A 19,083-nucleotide genomic window follows, 5' to 3' on the forward strand; every position below is an offset into this window, starting at 1 on the left:
GAGTGTTTTGATTTAGTATCTTCTATATAGGATGTCAGCAAATTATTTATTGAATGAATGACTATAAAGTTAATATAAGAATCAAGGAAAAGACTGTTAAACTATTGGTTTTGATTCATTTTCCAACAAAAAAAGAGCTAATGCAAAGTTGTCAGTTTCTTAAGGATACTGATACTCAATTATGATTTTTGCCTTGAAGTTCTTTTAAATTGGTAAAATAAGTTTAATTGGTTGTTTCTATGTAACAGTTGTTTCAACACTAACATCAAGCTACAAAATGGTTTTCCCTTTCGATTCTGAATGAGTAAATTTTTGTGAATTGATGATTACTTTAAGCCACACATCAAGTCCAGATATCCCATGAGCAAATGAGAACTATTCAGTGAGGCACGTTTGCACAACAAGCATTTGCTTCACAATGCATAATGAATCCAAGTGGTCTCACAGCTCAAGAATGATGAATGTAGGAATGGAAAATGAAAGAGCTGGAGGGTGGGCATCTGAACCACAAGGGAAAAGATAGAAAAGTTGATCCACCTTGGAGGCCCAGTGCACTGTCGTGGTCTTGGTGGTGGTAGTTGTTGTTGGTGTCGTCTTGGAAGGAGGCACTGTGAGGCATTCTCCCACAATCGTTCTGGTACAGTGGACAATGAATAGCACCTTCTTGAGATGGTGGGTGGAAAGGCTGGTGCATGGGGCTCCTTTTTAGAGCTTTGAGTGATGAATTCCTTTCTGGAATATCTGGCAGCAGTTCACTGATAAGACGGTGCAGTATACTGTTGTCTGGCAAACTTCCCCTTCTCTTTTCAGCCTTAATTTGGTCACAAATGTCTTTAAGGGCAGAGTCCAGAGCCTCAAATACAGATGTTTTACATTTTGCCTTTTCCATCTGTTTTTTGGGAGTTGAATTTTTTTTCCTCCGGAAAGGCACGGGACTGACTAGAAATGCCAGTTTAGAAAGGCCAGGGTCCGTTTCTTGTCTTCTGGGCTCTTCAGTATTTTCGTGTTTAGCTCTTTCATGTTTTAACATTGTTGTAAATCGAGTATAGGAGGCAGGGCATCTGCCTTTGCAGGAGCTGATGAGGTGCCGGTGATGGTGGTGGTGATGGTGGTGGTGATGGTGGCTGGATCCATAAAAACTTTCAGAGGATGTGAAAGAAAAGTGATCAAAGTCACTCTCACTGCAAAAGGACGATCCTTCTACATGAAGGTAATCACTGTGGTCAGACACGACTCCATCCTGGTCACTATCAGAAAAGTCCAGATGGGTTCTGGGCTGCACATCACTGGTGACTTCAATGTGGATGGGCACCAGGGTTTTAGACTTGTAGCTTCGTTGTACCTGAGAAGGGTGTCTACTTTGATTTTCTTCCTCCAGCAAAGACTCAATGGAAAATCGCCTTTGGGGACATAAACCATTTTGTTGTGGTTCTAGGGTTACAGGAGATAACATTTCATCTCCTAAATTTGGCATGGATTTTGACTTCTGAATCAACTTTTCAAATTCAGAAATGCGGGTGGGGACCATGTCCCTGGGCACCTCCTCAGTGGAGGACTGGCTGCATCCATGGAGCAGAGCCTTGTGTTGCTGCTCCTTTTCGTACTGCATTATTCTTGACTTTACAGAGCAAATCACCTCTGAATTCATTAAATCCTTGCGGTTGATGCGGTGCATTTTCTTGTACAATTTTAGGAACCCTGGGGCATCGTGGGCTGATCTGTGTCGGAGCCTTGATCTGCTATTACTGTGGCCCTCCTGGATGTAGGGGGAAGCCCATGTTACGGGGCAGCTCTCCTTGGAGTCCTCTTCACATAACAGAGAACCCATACTTTCTGACTTGGCTTTCGGATCAGGAAAACTATCGCAGTCATCGTTTAAAAGGTCATCACAGCTACGGGATTTGATTTTGGGGGAAACCGTTTCTTCAGTGCTGCTCCAGATCTCTGCGTTTTGCCGGGCCATTTGCCAGCCATTTTTGAAAGTAATGGCCCTCTGCGAGTCATGTGGGATGTCCAAATGCTGTCTGTAAGTGTTACAGTAATCTAACTCATGGGAGGGGTTGCCGTTGAGCCCTGAGTAACTGCAAAGGGATGGACAAATTTTGCTATCGTCCCCACCTTTTATTCCAGGGCAGCGTGGTGGAAGAGAGACGTTGGAGAAGTTAAAAGGCTCATAAAGAGGAGAGCATGTCAGTTAGCATCAGATAGCACAGCAAAGAGAAAGCAGTTAGTGGAGTTTAATCTAGACACTGATTGTTATACGTGTAGCTTCAACTTTAGAGAAAAAAGCCTAATTCTAAAGCAAGGCAATGCTTTGGCAATCAATGTAGCTTTGCAGATGATAGTTAACAAAACCATGTATAAAAAGTAACTGGTGTCGCTAATATGCCTATTTCTATTGCATATTTCATCCATCTTTCTGCAAATATGGTATTCAAAAATCCAGTAGTGCCTTGTAAGCTAATAGCATGACCTGGTAGTGACTTAAAGGTTTTGTAATTAATACCAAAAATGCTATAGATTTAAACATCTTAATAGGGTCAGGATTTGAAGCTTATTTGATTTATAATAATAAAGAGGTAAAGAGTAACTTATAAATTTACATTTAATTAATACTTCCATAACCGTATCAAATAATTTTTCATGGGCATTAGGTAGAAAAAGCTATAAGACAAAATACTTTCCCAAATTGCAAAATCAAGTTCAGTTGCTGTGAACTATTGCTGCTAATATTTTTCTAAGAAAAAACCCAACTAGCAACTCTTTAAACAAATGAATTTACCTCCTTAATTTCTCTCACTTCAACCTCTTATTAGGCAGTTTCCCATAAGGATAACTGGGTATAATGTAAAACTTTCATCACAGTTAAATGCACTTGCTTTTTTCCAGGAAGCGTCTTTTTAAAAAACCATTTGCAATATAATAATGTAGAGCTAACCCTGACATCAATTTCGAATATCTATGGAAATAGTCTTTTCTTTTGTGTTGCTGAGTTAATTAATAAATGAGAGGCCAAATTACATCTGATGGGACATTTTCTTCTTAGAAACAAGCCTAGTGGAGGAAAACAGCTCTATTGACAGCTCCTGCCTTCTCCAAATTCTTCAAAAGTGATAAGCACATTAAGTAGCTGTGTAGTATTTGAGAAAGGAAGTTGACTTAACACCCCCTAGGATAAAAACAAATATCTAAATTAATCAGAACCCTTTTAACTTTTGGGTGGTATCCAAGCATAATGAGTCAATGGCATTTCATGACCTGGTTTCCTTGGGGTATTTGTTTATATAAATGAGTAGAATCTAATACGGGTACTTCTGTTAATTTGAGGAATGGTATAGTGAAAGGGGATCCCTCCCTGTGAATCTCCCAGTAAGTAGTCACAGCTTTACTAGGCCAGGGACAAGAGCTAGCACCTCCTGCCTATCCAGAGCCCAATCATCAAATCTTTTGCACACAGACCAGCTAATTCTTAGCTTTAATTTCATGTGGCAACACTTTCAGTGCCTACATTCAATATGTGTAGCTGAATCTCTGCTACTTTATGGAAACTTCAGTTACAACTCACTTTCTTCACACACTTCAAATTTCTTCTCTCTTATGTTTCAACCCCAGAGGATTGGAGGAGACCCTGAGTACCCAAATCCTAGGTACCTATGGATACTGGTTCATTCCTAGGTCTCTATTTTGGGAATATTCCTGTTACAGCTGCAGTAATGTGTAACTAAACAGAGACTTGAAGGAGTGACATCTTCCTTTCAACACAATTCACTAAATTTCAAGAGAGGAGACAGGCCATACAGAAAATTGGCTTGGTGTTATCTAAACTTTACAATTATGGCCTGAAACCAGTTAGTTCTTACTAGTGGACTGTTTTGAATTGAACACTATGTTACATGCAGAACATGGATATTCTACTGTATGTATGGATATTGACCAAAATATAAAGCAAGTGATTAAAGAAACAACTTTCATAGGTTAGACAAACTTTTGTCTAGAATTAAATAATTTAAAAAATCCAAAACCAATTTACGTTTTAGGCAACAACGTTCTCTGTTGCTACTTCTAGTTTCTATTCTATATATCTGATTAATTTTTCTAGTTGTAGTAACATTAGAAAATGTTGACAATATGCAAATGTTTGGAACTGTAATCTTTTAATAGCCTGACAATACAATATTTCATACCTTAAATTTGTTCCAGAAAACATACACAATATATTTGAAGAAAGAAAGCATTAACAGATGATAAGAGTCCTTTAAGCCACTCAAATGGTTCACCATCCTGATTTAGTCTGTGTATAAAGAAAGCTATTTTTCTGAAACTATATTTTATCTAAGACACTATTTACATGCTAACTATTTCTGGGTAGTTACCATTGGACCAGCTCTCCCATAGTTAAAACTTAAACTAGTAAATTGTTTATATGTCATTTATTGCTGCTCACCTTTTGCCCTTGATGGGGAAGAAGGAGAAGAACTAATGAAGGACTTTGTCAGGGTGGAGCTTGATCCTGGGAGGTCTGCTCGACCTGGGCTAGTTCTGCTTGCAGTTGGATCCCCCAGGCCCCTCGGCTGCCCCACCGCAGGCTCGCTCTTCCTCCTTTTCCTGAAGTCACTGGCCATGCTTGCAGAACTGAAAGAAGGAATCAGCTTCAGTTTGGTTGGTGTTGCAGGGGGTTCAACTTTGAATCAGAAAGACTAGTGGAAGGTGCTGGTGGCCATGGTATGCCTCTTATCTCCCATCCCCCAAACTGCATTCTTAGGAATTCATTCCTTGATATTAAAAACTATTTCTTTATAATCACCTCTTTGAAAGTTAATAGACTCATCTGCAAACAGTGACAGTTTCACATCTTCCTTTTCAATTTGTATTTCTTTTATTTCTTTTTCTTGTTTGATTGCTGTGGCTAGGACTTCCTAGACTTAATTTTTTTAGAGCAGTTTTTTTTTTTAATCTTAAAATCTTTTAGAGCAGTTTTATGTTTACAGAAAAATTGATTGGAAAGTACAGAGAGAGTTCCCATATACTCCCTTTCCCTTGCACACATTTTCTCCTGTTATTGACATCTTCTATTAGTGTGGTACATTTCTTACATTTGATGAATCATATCAATATATTATCATTAAATGTAATTAAAGTCCATTGTTCATATTAGGGTTCATGTTTTCTGTTGAACATCCTATGGGTTTGAAAAATGTATGATGACATGTGTCCCTCATTACTGTATAATATAGAGTAGTGTCATTGCCATAAAAGTCCCCTGTGCTCTACCCCTTCATCCCTCCCTCCCTGTGAACACCTGGTGATCACTGATCTTTTTACTGTCTCTAGTTTTACCTTTCCCAGAATGTCATATATTTGGAACCAACAGTATGTACCCTTTTTAGATTGGCTTCTTTCATTAGCAACGTGCTCTTAAGGTTCCTCCATGTCCTTTTGTCGCTGGATAGCACATTTCTTTTTATTGTTGAATAATATTCCATTATATGGATGTACCACAGTTTGTTTATCCATTCACCTATTGAAGGACACCTTGGTTTGCTTCCAAGTTTTGGCAGTTATGAATAAAGCTACTATAAACATTCACGTACAGGTTTTTGTATGAACATAATCACCTTTTAAAGTAAAAATTCTCCTGTTAGTGTAATATTTTGTTACTGACAATTCAGTGTTAGGATTTGTACCATACATCTTTTCTCTATACAGAACAGTTGCAACAACATGAATATATCTGGAGGAGGGATGCCAAAATGGAGGAAAGGATTGGAAAAAAGAAGATCTGGTAAGACCAATTTTTCTTACCTCGAGCTTTCCCTATGGCTTTTCCTAATAATCTTAGCTTTAAAAAACTTACACTGCAATTCCAACGTTTTCCTGTTTAAATAATGAATGACCAATAATCTGATCATCAAATAAACTATTAGAGTCCTTTTACCTGGTTGTATTAAAAGGTGTCGACAGTTTGTAAGGGCAGGGACTTTATATCATGGTTCTGGATCTGAGTGTAATATCATTTAAGACAAACATTAGTGAACGAATATATACCTCACATAGCATGCTGTCTGTCAAATCATTAGATAAAATTCCACCACCACCAGCAGCAACAGCACACCAGCTCCTATGAACCAGAAGTATGCTATTTGCTTTACTGTCATTATTGTCTTACACAGCATGCACGGCAACCGCTGAGCTATGTGCTGTTGTCACTGTTTTACAAATGAATAAATGTAACCTGCAAGCTTTGCAAGTATAGAGGTGGAGCCAGACCTCAGAATTGGTCTGCATTCTTCTAAAGAGAACACCCATGTTCGCCTAGACATGTTTTTGCTGTCATTATCCTGTCACATGAGTGTCTGTGTGTCTCTACGTAAATCCTCAGATCAGATTAGAACTAACTAAAATTCAAACATTTTAGGTGCATACGTAATTGTAAAAGATATAAAAGAAGGGGTTCAGGGAGCTCCTTTCTCAGTGACATTAATGCTGTTGAATGGCACACATGAAACCAATGTACAAAGGACCCAGTTTACTTTTCCATTTATGTTGATAGAAATCTGTAGAAGGGCAAATTATTGTTATATAAATATTTGTTGTTGATGATATGATATGGCTGGGAGTTTGCATTATTCATTATTGTTATTCTACTGTGTCTGAACTTCTGTAATAGTTTAAAGTAAGAGTGATATTTAAAGCCTACGAACAGAACTTGCCTTGGTAGACTCTTAGCACAGTTAGGACCTACAAGTTATTTTGCCAACTGTGTAAACTTCGTATGTTATGGAGCCCAAGTTTCAGTTTACTAGAGATAAAATCTTAGGGATTGAGTATGTTTCTGTACTTAGAATGCCCGGTATATAGTAAGTTCCCATTTATCAGTTGTAACAGCATTCCTGATTTGTGTGGTCAGAGTATAATGAACAAACATATGTAGAACATAATTTATAAAATTTTTTCTAACTTATTACAGTTTTTTCAAATATATCATCACATCATCTAACAATATTGAAAATTAGATGTTTATTATACTTATCTAAGGAGAAGAAAACTGGGTATGGAGGAGACAGGGAAGGCAAGAATTTCTCAGCCTGTAATGGAATCTAGAATTATTTTACTTAATTTTTATACATTCTTGAATATGGTCATATAAAATGATGCAGAAACAAGTTAAAACAACTTCATGAATTATGGTGCTTAAAATAAAGATGAGGGATACATAATTTTTCATTTCTATTTCACTGAAAAAGAAACCACTGATATAGAATATCCTGGTTGCATAATAATGAGACTCTTACCTAGTGGGTCTTTCCAGGCTCCTATCTATAGAGGATTGATACAAGGAGACCTGTTAAGATAGAAAGATAGTTCCATGAAAATTTTTACCATAGCATAATTTTGTTTGTCCCTGGACATTATAGTAGGTATCCTAAAAAAGAATACTGTCAAAATTGAGATTAAAAATACCATTTATTTTGGGCATAAAAATGTTTTCCTGAAGAGAAATCATGCAACCTAATTTCTACTTTCTTCTTATCTACTTCCTCTTCTAATATACAGTCATCCCTTGTTGTATCTGATGGGAATTGGTTCTAGGACCTCCCCAAGGATATCAAAATCTGAGGATGCTCAAGTCCCTCATATACAATGGTGTACTATTTGCATATAACCTACCCACATCCTTGCGTAAATTATCTCTAGATTACTTATAATACCTAATACAATGTAAATGCTATGGAAATAGTTGCTGGCATGGAAAATTCAAGTTTTGCTTTTTGGAAATTTCTGGAATGTTTTGTGGGGGGATATTTTTGTCCCTAAGTTGGTTGAATCTGTGAATGTGGAACCCACAGATATGGAGGGTCGACTGTACAGCACCGCTCTTCTCTGTGTAACTCAAAATATTCATAAATCAAACATTGCCTGAGGGGGAAAAAGAAAAATCAGTAACCACTCCTTCACGTAGAAATAGACTATAAATAGAAATTTCTTACATACAGGAATGGTTTGATGTTTAAAGAAATATTTGTAGTCTTCAATCCTTATAAAACATAACCTTCTTTATAAATTTTTGTCATGTTGCCAGGTGTTATTTTTATGTAGACATAAAATGTAAGCAGAACTTCTTTCATTGGTTAACATAGACATGACTTTTTAATAAAAACCACAGAATTTGGTTTGAAATTAAACTAGACTACCTGGTTCTTAAATCAGGTACAGATTTATATCTTTGAAATTAGTTATGTTCAGGGTTAGTTTAAAATAAATGATTTAATGAACCAAAATATAACCTTTTTTTAGAAGAGTGTACTTTTAACATTTTAGTCAGAAAATCAGCTCTCAGTTATCCATGGTTTTAGGGACAAAGAAAAATAGATGATACAAATTGATAAATAATTCCAAATGCTTATTGTACACACCATTTTCATACTTCTTCATTCTGAACAATACAATGAAACAGATATTAAACAAAACTGTTAGATATGAATTTGAGATGAAAGTAGTTGTGGTATGATGTATGATGTCTAAGATGTATAGGGAAATGCCTACCAAGTATATACACACACACATACACACACACACACACACACACACACACACAATCCCCCTTATGCATAACTCTAAAATTGCTTCTATTAACTAATGTTTTCATTTTTACTGAATGAGAATGGAATTGCCCAAAAAGAAACAAAAGCATCTCTCTGCAAGAGAATATTACCCTCTCTTTTCTCTAGACAGAGAAAAGCATATTATAATACTTTTAGTTCCTGTAAAACATTTAGATTCTGAATTTCTCAATAAATATAAAGATAGAAAAAGATTGGTCTGCTAATCGGATAAGTTTACATGACTGTTTTAACTATTCAGCTACTCTGAATTGGACACTGGGAAGGTGGAAAGATAAATACTAAATAAGAAGGATGGCAAACAAGTAAATAAATAAAACCAGACAATTATATTCTGATTTTGAAATATTAATTCTACATGTTTGCAGAAGAGCAACACCAAAGAGCCTCAGAGCACTGCCACCTGTGTGGCTCACAGCTTTCATGGGACATCCAACCACAAACCACAGTTGGCCATCAAAAAGTATCCATTGTGGAACACCCTTAGAATACCCCTAGAGTGATCAGAAATTTTGAATCACCAGCTAAATGATTTTGAATCATGAGCCTAAACAATACTGTAATATGAACTAAAACATAGTGTGAGAAGTGAAGGCTCTATACTGATAAATTAATTGTGTTTTAGACTTAGGCTAAGAAACTACAATTACTCCTCCTTGTGCTGGTTTCCACAACCTAAAATAAACTGAAACCAGTATTGTGATGTGTGTTCAAAGGAAAGGTTCAGTATTAAATTATAAGGAAACAATAAAAAGTCTAGATAGATGACTAAGAGAAAACCTTGTATGATAAGTATATGAATAGTACTCATTCTGAAATGGAAATTGTCTCCAGAAAGGAGGTAGTTATTTTGCCTATTATGATCTACTGAGTATTTACATATTACCATTATTTTAACACACCTAAATGAAGGTCACGTTAATAAAATACAGACACTGAATTGCTCTTTCTGCTATGTGATCATGTGATTAAACTTTGCTTAAAAGTCCTTAATTGTTCCTTATTAATGCCAACTTCTCACTTATATTTATGGATTAAAAAGTATGTTATTCATGGCATATACTAGGCAATTGATAAATGGTAGCTAAGATAATGTCTAATCAATTACAAATTTTACCAGAAATGTTTTACATAAGGTTATTAGAGACAGAATCCAGTACCTTATCAGAGGATTTTTTAACACTGAAAAACCATGATGTGAAGTTAATAATATAGTTAATATGCTATCAGAACATACAGCACCCCCTTCTCAATCCCTAAGAGATAATGCAAAATCAGTTTACCATCGGCAAAGTGCTTCTTTATGTGATTTTTTTTTGCCACTACTGTTAACATTACAGAATGCATAGAATTAAGTTTCTACTATTTTTATCCCAAGGATTATTGTGTAATGTTAATTATAGAAAAGTATTTCACAGAAATGAATGGTTAATAAGAAATAGTATTAAGTAAATAATTTGTTTCTAAAAGATTTGAGCTCTAAATATATCTTTTGGAATTGCTAAGAAGTATGGTATAAAGGAAAAGCACTGAAGTGAAGGTTAAGCGATCTGTTTTTTATTTTTAATTTGCCACCATATTATCATCTGATTTTGGACATATTTCTTAAAATAGTTGGACTCTACTTTTCTTGACTGAAAAATGAGGGAGTTAGACATGGCGATCTCTAACTCCATTTCAGTTCTCAATGAACTAACTGTCTTAAAAATATCTTGGAAAGGGCTTCCCTGGTGGCGCGGTGGTTGAGAGTCTGCCTGCCGATGCAGGGGACACGGGTTCGTGCCCCGGTCTGGGAAGATCCCACATGCCGCGGAGGGGCTGGGCCGGTGAGCCATGGCCGCTGAGCCTGTGCGTCCGGGGCCTGTGCTCCGCAATGGGAGAGGCCACAGCAGTGAGAGGCCCGCATACTGCAAAAAAAAAAAAAAAAAAAAAATATCTTGGAAATATCTGACCAAGATGTCTGAGAGAAATATCTGACCAAATTGAATTCCAAAGTAAATTCTTTGGCTGTTCATGCGTTGAAATGATACCCTTTCTTCAGATCTAGAGGTAACATGACACACAGAATAGAACCGCTTGTTGTATTTGATTTTCTTCAGATTATACACCTATCTATAGCTAATAAGCCTTTAGAAATGATTGAATTCAATAACCCAGAATGTTTCTGGTTACTCTATTTTACTTTTTATTTAATATATAAATATTTCAACACTTCTCTGTTTTAACATACACTGTGATGCATACCTCAGGGGAAATAATTTGGAATTGCAAATTGGTCTAGAAGGTTGGGTATTTCCTCCTGAGACTGTGCCTGCAATTCCAGTTGTCACTATCGTGTGTCAGTAGTATATCCTGCAGCATAGGTATTCTACTAGTTTTGTTTTCTAGTTGCATGTATTTAACTGAGTTAAGACTTTTCAATGAAAATATTTATTTTTCATACTCTCTTTGACTAATTCAAATAACACTTTACATTGCCAGGCATAAATTTTTTTTTTCTTACCTATCAGATTGTCATGAGCATTCCTATACAGAGATGGAAAATGCATTTCATCTCATTTGCCAGTGATAATGTATTAGAGTGGCTGCCTGGATTATAGCATTGAGAAGGATTAATATTGTCTGCCAAGGGTATCTGACTGGGAAGTTGTGACATGTGTGCCAGTTATTTGTCAGCCCTATTCTTGATTTTATCTGATGTTAAAGTCCACAAATTGTATTTAGGAAAATGAAAGAATTAAAGTTTAGGAATATGTGAGACATAAAAATCTGATTATCTAAGAATATGAACCGTCATTCTACACCTCAAAGCATGATGATAAAATGGCTCAGAAGAGAGTTCTAGCAGTATTTTACTCAGTCTAATCAAATATATGCACTAACACTACTACTTTTGCTTTTTGATTATCACACTCCTGGATACCAGGATGCATTGAATAGTTCACCTGCAAGCAATGATCGGAATGATTCTTCACCTATGTTTCACAAAGAGCCAACAATTTTGGTATAATTAATGTCCAGGCAATGATACTGGATACAATCTAGTGATGCAAAGACAGATTTTCAAAAAACAGCTTAGACACTTTAGCGAATTGTAAAACACGGATGTTCAGAATCACAGTAACAGGTCCTAAGAGAGAAATCTGAAAAAGAGAATAATTTGTTTTTACCTCATTGGAAACACCAGAAGAATGATCTTGAACATAGTCCAGAGCCTTTTTAGGAGGCTGGGTGTAGATGCACCACATAAGCAGAAGTGTAGAGATGGAATGGAGGAGAATCAATGGCAGCAAGGAATGAACATGTGGAAAAGGTGACAACAGTTAGAAATTGAGCGCTGACAGTATCAGATACACATATAGAGTGACATGAATGGAGCAAAATGGGTGTAGCCCAGGAGGAAGAGTGCAATGTTCGTAAATATTCTCAAGCACTGGGCAAAATTACTAGTGATTTGATTAGTATATTTATAAACTCATTTCATCAAATCAAAATTAGCACTCCTAGTCTCTAGCCACAGAGGAATGCAAGGTACATTAAAAAAACACCAAAGGAGCAGGTGGATAGCATGCTGGTGAGTTTCCATGTGTGGCCTGAAAATGATTGTAGAAAAACGCTGATAATTTAGGCTCAAAACAGAAATTGGTCCTATCCCTGTAAACTGTCTAATCAACAATAACAACACATATAAATTAAAGCTAGGGAATTTTTTTTCTCTAAAGCAAAATGCATTTATGTAAATACTTGGATTCAAATTAGGAAAAATATTCTTCCTATTAGTTATAGAAATTCTAAAAATATTATTTTGTTTATACTCATTTACAGTCACTTTTGATCCAGTTCAATAAGATACAATGAATCTAACCAAGTCTCCTTTGCATTTTAGGGGACAAAAGGGACTAACTACTATAACCACCTAGTATATAATCTATGGTCAGTATATGACTGTATAAGTCAGTCTATGACATGATAAAAGAAAGATTGTACTCTCTGATCTTTAATCAAACTTCTGTGCGGTGTATTCGGTATGTTCTTTAAGTGTTTAAAATTCAGAAACACCAGTGAGAGTATAAAAACTATGTAACTGACAGACATCAAATGCACTGCTGTCGGCAGCTGCAGTTCCCCAGTAAAACTCGAGTTAATAAAGGAAATTGCTGTTTGAAGCTTGGGTTGATGCTTTATCCCAAACAGATTAAGCAGTTCTCGTAAGGTCCACCTTTGGTGGAGGTCTGGGGACTAGAGGAGTTGTGGTGGTTTTCAGTAGCAGGAGGAGAAATCAGGGTCCACAGGGTTTCCTCGTTTTTCCTTTTCCTTATATCCCTAAGGGCAAATGAGACATTTTATAGTGGGGATATCCTGGCAGTATATTATAGTGGGGATTTGCCAGAAGTTTTTCTTTTTCTGATAGGTCTGAGTTTAACTTCTGACACTGCCACTTAACTCTCTTGGGCAAATTACTTAACCCCTCTGACCTCCAGCTTCTTACTGGAGGGACACTGTGAGGACTCAGATCATTAGTATGGAACCCAGCCCTCTCCAGGTGCTTGGTGATTCCTCAGCAAATAGGAGCTATCATAACAGTAAGTTTTATTATTGTAAATTTCACAGTGCTTTTCTGATTGAGCTAGATCCAAATGGACTGTAAACAAATACAAATCTTCTATAAATCTGTAATAATTGTCTGACTATTCTAGGACCGATACTATCTCAACATTTTGAATCTGTAATCAATCAGATATAAAATAATCTAATGCATGATTTGGTGGGAAAGAAAAACTATATAGGAAGTGTCTGACATGTTTAAATGTTTGGTAGAGAAGTGAATGCGGGATAAACTGTACCAAATTTGTGTGTGTAGAATATACTTTTCTCAGAGTGTTTTTGGTGTACATAGTATTCAGCTCTCGTTCTCTAAATGACACCTATCTCTTCTGATAACGATATGTTTTATAAATCAAACAACATTCTCCTAATCGTTTTATATTAACAGTCTAGCCTCACTTACCGGGCGTCCAAACTCCAGTTCTGAAAAGAATTTATACCAGGGCTCATTTTCTAAATCTATGTCATCTGGATTTATGCGATCAGTCTGGAGCAGATGTGAAGGAAAAGGGAAGGAAAAGTCACACTGAGCTAAGTGAGGGCAACGCTGTGAGGCATGAAAAACACACATTCGCACACAAACATGCATCAACTCTCACCCAACAAATCTCAGCCAGAGAGAACAAAGGAAGTAAAGTAAAATGGGCAAAATTAGGATATGAAGGTGAGCTTTGATGGCATCACTTAGGCCCCTAGTTATTTTCTCCGCCATCATTTCTAGTTTTCTCCTTAGCTTGATGCATAAACTATGACAAACTCTCTGTGACAGTGAGATTGAGCATTGATAGCACAGCAGGATATTAAAACAGGCTCAACTCAGTCACCAAGTAGCTCTTCTGGGCGAGTCACTCCATTGCCCCTGCCCTCATTGGTCCCAGCGTGTAAGCCTGGAGTCAGCAGACAGTTCGCTCAGGTGCAGGCACTTGGAGAGCCTGGGGAAGGCAAGGGGTCACGTGGGAAGAGATACAAGGTGGGGGAGGAGTGAGAAGTGCTGGGAGACTGTTAGCGGGTTGTTTGGCATGAAGAACCCGGGGTCTCGGTGAGAAACAAAAGGGCAGCAAGGTGGGGGTGATGGTGAGTAGCCAGCCTCTGATTATCTTCTTAGCCTCTGGGGAGCAAGGGCTGCGTCTGAACTTCCCGACGGCATGAGATAAGTTAAAGAAGGAAGGAGCTCACCCAGATGGGAGAGAGAGCCGGGGTGCACGCGCTTGGTGTGGGAATGCTGGTCCTGGGCGGAGGGGAGGGGCTACCAGTTACTTCTCCATATGGTGACAGAGAAATAGGCTTCCGGCCAGGGTCCCTTGGAACAGGTGTCGGAGTGGTTGGGAGAGGGGGCTGTAAGAAAAAGGGGTGAAGGAAAAACTGCTTCATTAGATGGAGGTTCTCGATGGAACCAAGAGGTCACCAGCTAGCGGCACTTTGTGTCCTGCCTTAGGTAAGACAGGAGGAAACGTTCAGGAAAGGTGAAATGTCCCCGGGGTCTCAGATAATTTAGGAATGGTCCAGATCACTGAAAAGGTGTGAAGACAAGAAACCTTCACAAAGTGAAGAAAGGCCACGTTTTATGAGATACCCCGAGTATCACCTTCTACCGGTCCACCTTGAGCTAGAGAAATGGACCTGGGTGGAGTTAAGCTTTTCATATTACTGTGGTCGGTCAAGGTTGGGGAAGAGAGAGGCAGAAAATCCCACCCTGGTTTGGTTAACACTTTAGAGAAAAAAATTTTTTTTTTTTTGGTAATTAACTTACACCCCTCCACTGGTTTCTGAATGTCATATTTAAGATACAAAGCCTAGGACTGTTAATATAAGCAGGTTGAGAAAATATATACATATTATATATATGCTTTAATAATAGAAAAAAAGACAGAGCATTTATTTTACCCAGTGATACCCTTAATCTTTTAAATAATACATGCCTGACCAGATTCATTCAGGCCATTGATTTTACATTAAAAAGGGATGCTTAAAGTACTACATATGGGTTATGACTTCTTTGAGAATTTATTACATGACACTAATTAAGCGTGGAACAACTGGACAGTAATATTTTAAGTCAGGGGAAAAATTAAAAAACTCCAGTTCTCTAAAAGCCATTCACCTGGGCCAGGAGAGGACATATTCCAGGAGTTATATGATGTACTCATGGCCTCAGAGCAGATCCGTATCATTCCCTTCCAGTTCCTAAAGAACTCAAGGACCTCCATGGAGTAACTACATCTCAGCTCCAGAAGAAATGCTCTACAACCTTGTGATCTTGGGTGCTTTGAGATATGCCATATTCAAACAAAAGCCATTATTTGACATTAGCTTGTCCGAGTGTTTTGTTGGCCTGTTGCATTCCCAATAATTTTGTTAATAACACACAGTCTGTATTTAATAATCAATTATATCCAAAGTCTTTTTAGAGATGTGCTTTTTATTTCAATATTTTATGAGATTATAATAGTAGTTACAGGCAGTGATAGAAAAGTTTGAGACATGATAACACAAGAGCGAAAGGGCCTATGGTATCCAGAATATGTGGTGACCATAATGATAAAGGCCATGTAACAACCCTGTGACATGTTTACCGTGAAGCACTAGGGGATTAAAAACCGACTATGATAATAGTTGTGGTGGTGTCACAAAGCCTGTGTCTGGACAAGCACAGTATTGAGATTGTTCTGTTCTTTCTTTTAAAATATTATTATATTTTATAATGTTATGGGGAACATCGTATAATTACTATGAGAAATGTTGCAGAAATTTTGAGATATATTCTCTTACTTAGTCAACATTATATTTGGTTTTACATTTCAGAAGTAACAGTGAAATTGATAGAAAATATTCTGGTAATTAATTTACCATTTTCTGTTTAATTAAAAAATTTGTTTCAATTTATCTCTGGTTCAATAGTGCAAAAGTAGTAATTGAGATTCTGATAGTACTGAAATACTGTTTTTCTCCAATCATCATTTAGATTATAGCTGCAGTATGTAGGCATTTTGTGGAATAGTTTGGCTGGAGCTGATATTTAAGGTAGTTGACACTAGAGAGAATTTTCCAGTAATTTTGTTCTGTCTGTAGAGACCCAGGACTGCTTCCACAGGAAAACTAATCTTTGGCTTTTTCAAATCTCACTGTTTCTAATGTTATATCCTTAATAATATTATTAATTCTTGATTTTATAATCTCTGTTTTCATGTACAGTACTTTATTTTGCTAAGGGGAGATAGAAACTTCTCTTAGAGGAGACATTTGTTTAAAAAACATTTTGAACAGTAGAGGGCAGCAAATGTAGAGGGCCAAACAAGTAAGTATATTTGGTTACAACTTCACTTCGATGTCCACCTTAAAAAATAGATACAACAAACAAATATACTAAATCCTGATTTATAGAAATCTATTTCTATGATAGACTATGGAAAAGGGAGCAGAATATCTACCATCCTGCACCCTACCTTGGAATGGCAACTTCCCATGAATTACGATTTTGTAGATTAAAACTTCAATTTATCGTCTCAGTGGGCAACTGTCTAGAATTCATGCCAATAGAAGTTAGAAGAGAAAACCCCCGCAAGGATAATTGGTAATTCTCCATAACTTTGGAACTTGATGAAAGGCACATGCTTGAGCAGAGCCTCGATGGTAAAGAAATGGTTAAGTGGCAGAACTAGAATTTTCTATATGCTGTAGTTGACCTTTGGAATCCCTTTAGTCAGGAAACAATTAAATGTATTATGTAGCAATCTTGAGTCACTCTAAGGTACCCAGAGGCCTCACAAAAGTCAGTGATACACATTCAGATGGTCAGCCAACAGACAGACATACATACTAATGATCTCACTAAATCAGCACTTTCCCTGAGTGACTTGAAAGTGTTTTAGTCGTTCAACATGAATGTTAACATCCAGAAACTCATTTAGGAAGCATGATCATGCTCATAAAAGACAACAAAAGAGCAGAGATACTGCTGTCCCTCTCTCTGCCCTCTTTTGATCTCTTTTCATTTTGAAAAACTCAGCACACCTGGGCTTAACAATGAACATGGGGGTCATGAGCTCAAGGGGAAGTAAGAAAACCTAAAATTATAAATCACACACAATTCTTATTTAAAGGTAACCTGTTTTTGAAGTTTCGTTTTCTACAGTTTAAAAGCATTTTGTTGCTTTTCAGGTTATAAAAATTCTACTGTTCTCAGAATTCTTATTGTGGGCATGGGATTTCTATGTGCTGTTCCGAACAGAAAAATTGCCAACATCATTTGGTCCTTTATAACTTATGCTCATTAGATTTTTAAGCTTTAATGACATTGGCTGCTATGTTTTATATCTATTGAGATACCACAGTAAATGCTCTACACATTGTTAGTTGGGTTAATTTTTTATGGTTCAAACCAACAGATGAAAGTCTCAGAATTTTTATAGCTTAAGCTTTAAGTGACAGTCTTCACTGCTAAAGAAGCTTAAGTTTACTGAGGGCTTAAATTGCATTTCAACTCTGCCCTGTGTTTTCAGTGCTTTTTCTTTCACTTTTACCATTATGTGCAGGTTTAATTATTGTAGAAGAAGATAACATCTCCCCATTATTTTCTATTTTCAAGCATAAAGGTGTCCTAAATAAGTACTTAATTGAATTTATATTATTTTATTTTAATGTGGTTCACCTATAAACATATCCAACCCAGATGGGTTGTAGAATTTTTATTAATGGAATAAATTGCGGTTCAAATCAGTTTAAGATAAATTCCTGGTGATGGCAAAGTATTTTTCTAGATCAAACATTTGGCCCATTTAGTCATCATTTCTAAATTTATAGTCAAATGAGCATCTAGGCACTTCGAAAATTGTATTCAGGGGCTTCCCTGGTGGTGCAGTGGTTGAGAGTCCGCCTAACGATGCAGGGGACACGGGTTCGTGCCCCAGTCCGGGAAGATCCCACATGCCGCGGAGCGGCTGGGCCCGTGAGCCATGGCCGCTGAGCCTGCGCGTCTGGAGCCTGTGCTCCGCAATGGGAGAGGCCACGACAGTGAGAGGCTCGCATACCGCAAAAAAAAAAAAAAAAAAAAAATTTATTCATTTTTTACTTTCCTGTTAAAGAATATAAATGCATAGTCCATTGATTTCTAAGGAAGAGGAGAATTCTTTTGGCCAGGGTCGGAGGAGAACTTCTCTTCCTCTACCGCCTTTGTATGCTAGGGAATCATGGAATTCGGGAACCACAGTTACTAATAGCAGTGTGTGGAATCCCCCGTGTGTGATTTGATGGAGACCCATAGTGCCTTTTGTCACTAGAAATGTACAGACTTCATAGATAAGCAACAGAACAAGGATTAGGCCCCACCAACTTTACCCACTAACTGCAAGGGTAAAACCTATACTCATTCCCTTACTATTAATTCAGTGTATATTCACTGAACACCTACCATGTGCCAGGCATTGCGCTAGGTGCTGGGGATTTGACTGGTGCACCAGTCGGGGTCCCTGCCTTCAAGGAGCTTAAAGTCTAGTGAGGGACACAGACAAGTAAACAGGCCATTACAATTCAGGGTGGTGAGGGGTAATGCAGTGTGCTGTAGGGGGGCTCACAGCAGGGGAAGCTTGGCCCCAGTAGTGTCCAGTAGTCAGGATGGTGCCCTGGGGGAAGTGAGACAGGCCAAGGGGGAGATGGGATTTTCCACAGGAAGAAAGAGGTGGTGGAGAGAGTATTCCTGGCAGAGAGACAGCCTGTGCAAAGGTCCACGGGGGGAAGATTGAGAGCTCTCTGTAGAGCTGGAACATGGTGAGTGAAGCAGGAAGGGCAGGAAGATACTTGAGGCCAGAGAGGTCAAAATGGGGGCCGAACCACAAGGTTTTTTGTATATTACATTAAGGAA

General features: G+C 37.5%; 1 protein-coding gene across 9 annotated transcripts in view; it reads right to left on the reverse strand.

The window, feature by feature from the left end:
- SORBS2 (sorbin and SH3 domain containing 2) overlaps window positions 1-19,083 on the reverse strand; it is a 319,740-nt gene that overhangs the window by 33,703 nt on the left and 266,954 nt on the right. For 3 of the 9 annotated variants that reach the window (XM_032618491.1, XM_032618490.1, XM_032618489.1), the window contains 4 exons: window positions 14,403-14,561; window positions 11,792-11,848; window positions 7,293-7,342; window positions 4,445-4,632 (listed from right to left, as the gene is read on the reverse strand). In XM_032618491.1, coding sequence (XP_032474382.1) covers window positions 4,445-4,632; window positions 7,293-7,342; window positions 11,792-11,848; window positions 14,403-14,561 — 454 coding nt within the window. Of the gene's footprint in view, window positions 1-537; window positions 2,119-4,444; window positions 4,633-7,292; window positions 7,343-11,791; window positions 11,849-14,402; window positions 14,562-19,083 lie in introns of all 9 variants that reach the window. The other 6 variants (XM_032618487.1, XM_032618486.1, XM_032618488.1 and 3 more) reach the window with 2 other exon arrangements.

This window comes from Phocoena sinus, chromosome 21, assembly GCF_008692025.1.
Source record: "Phocoena sinus isolate mPhoSin1 chromosome 21, mPhoSin1.pri, whole genome shotgun sequence".
Taxonomy (NCBI): Eukaryota; Metazoa; Chordata; class Mammalia; order Artiodactyla; family Phocoenidae; genus Phocoena; species Phocoena sinus.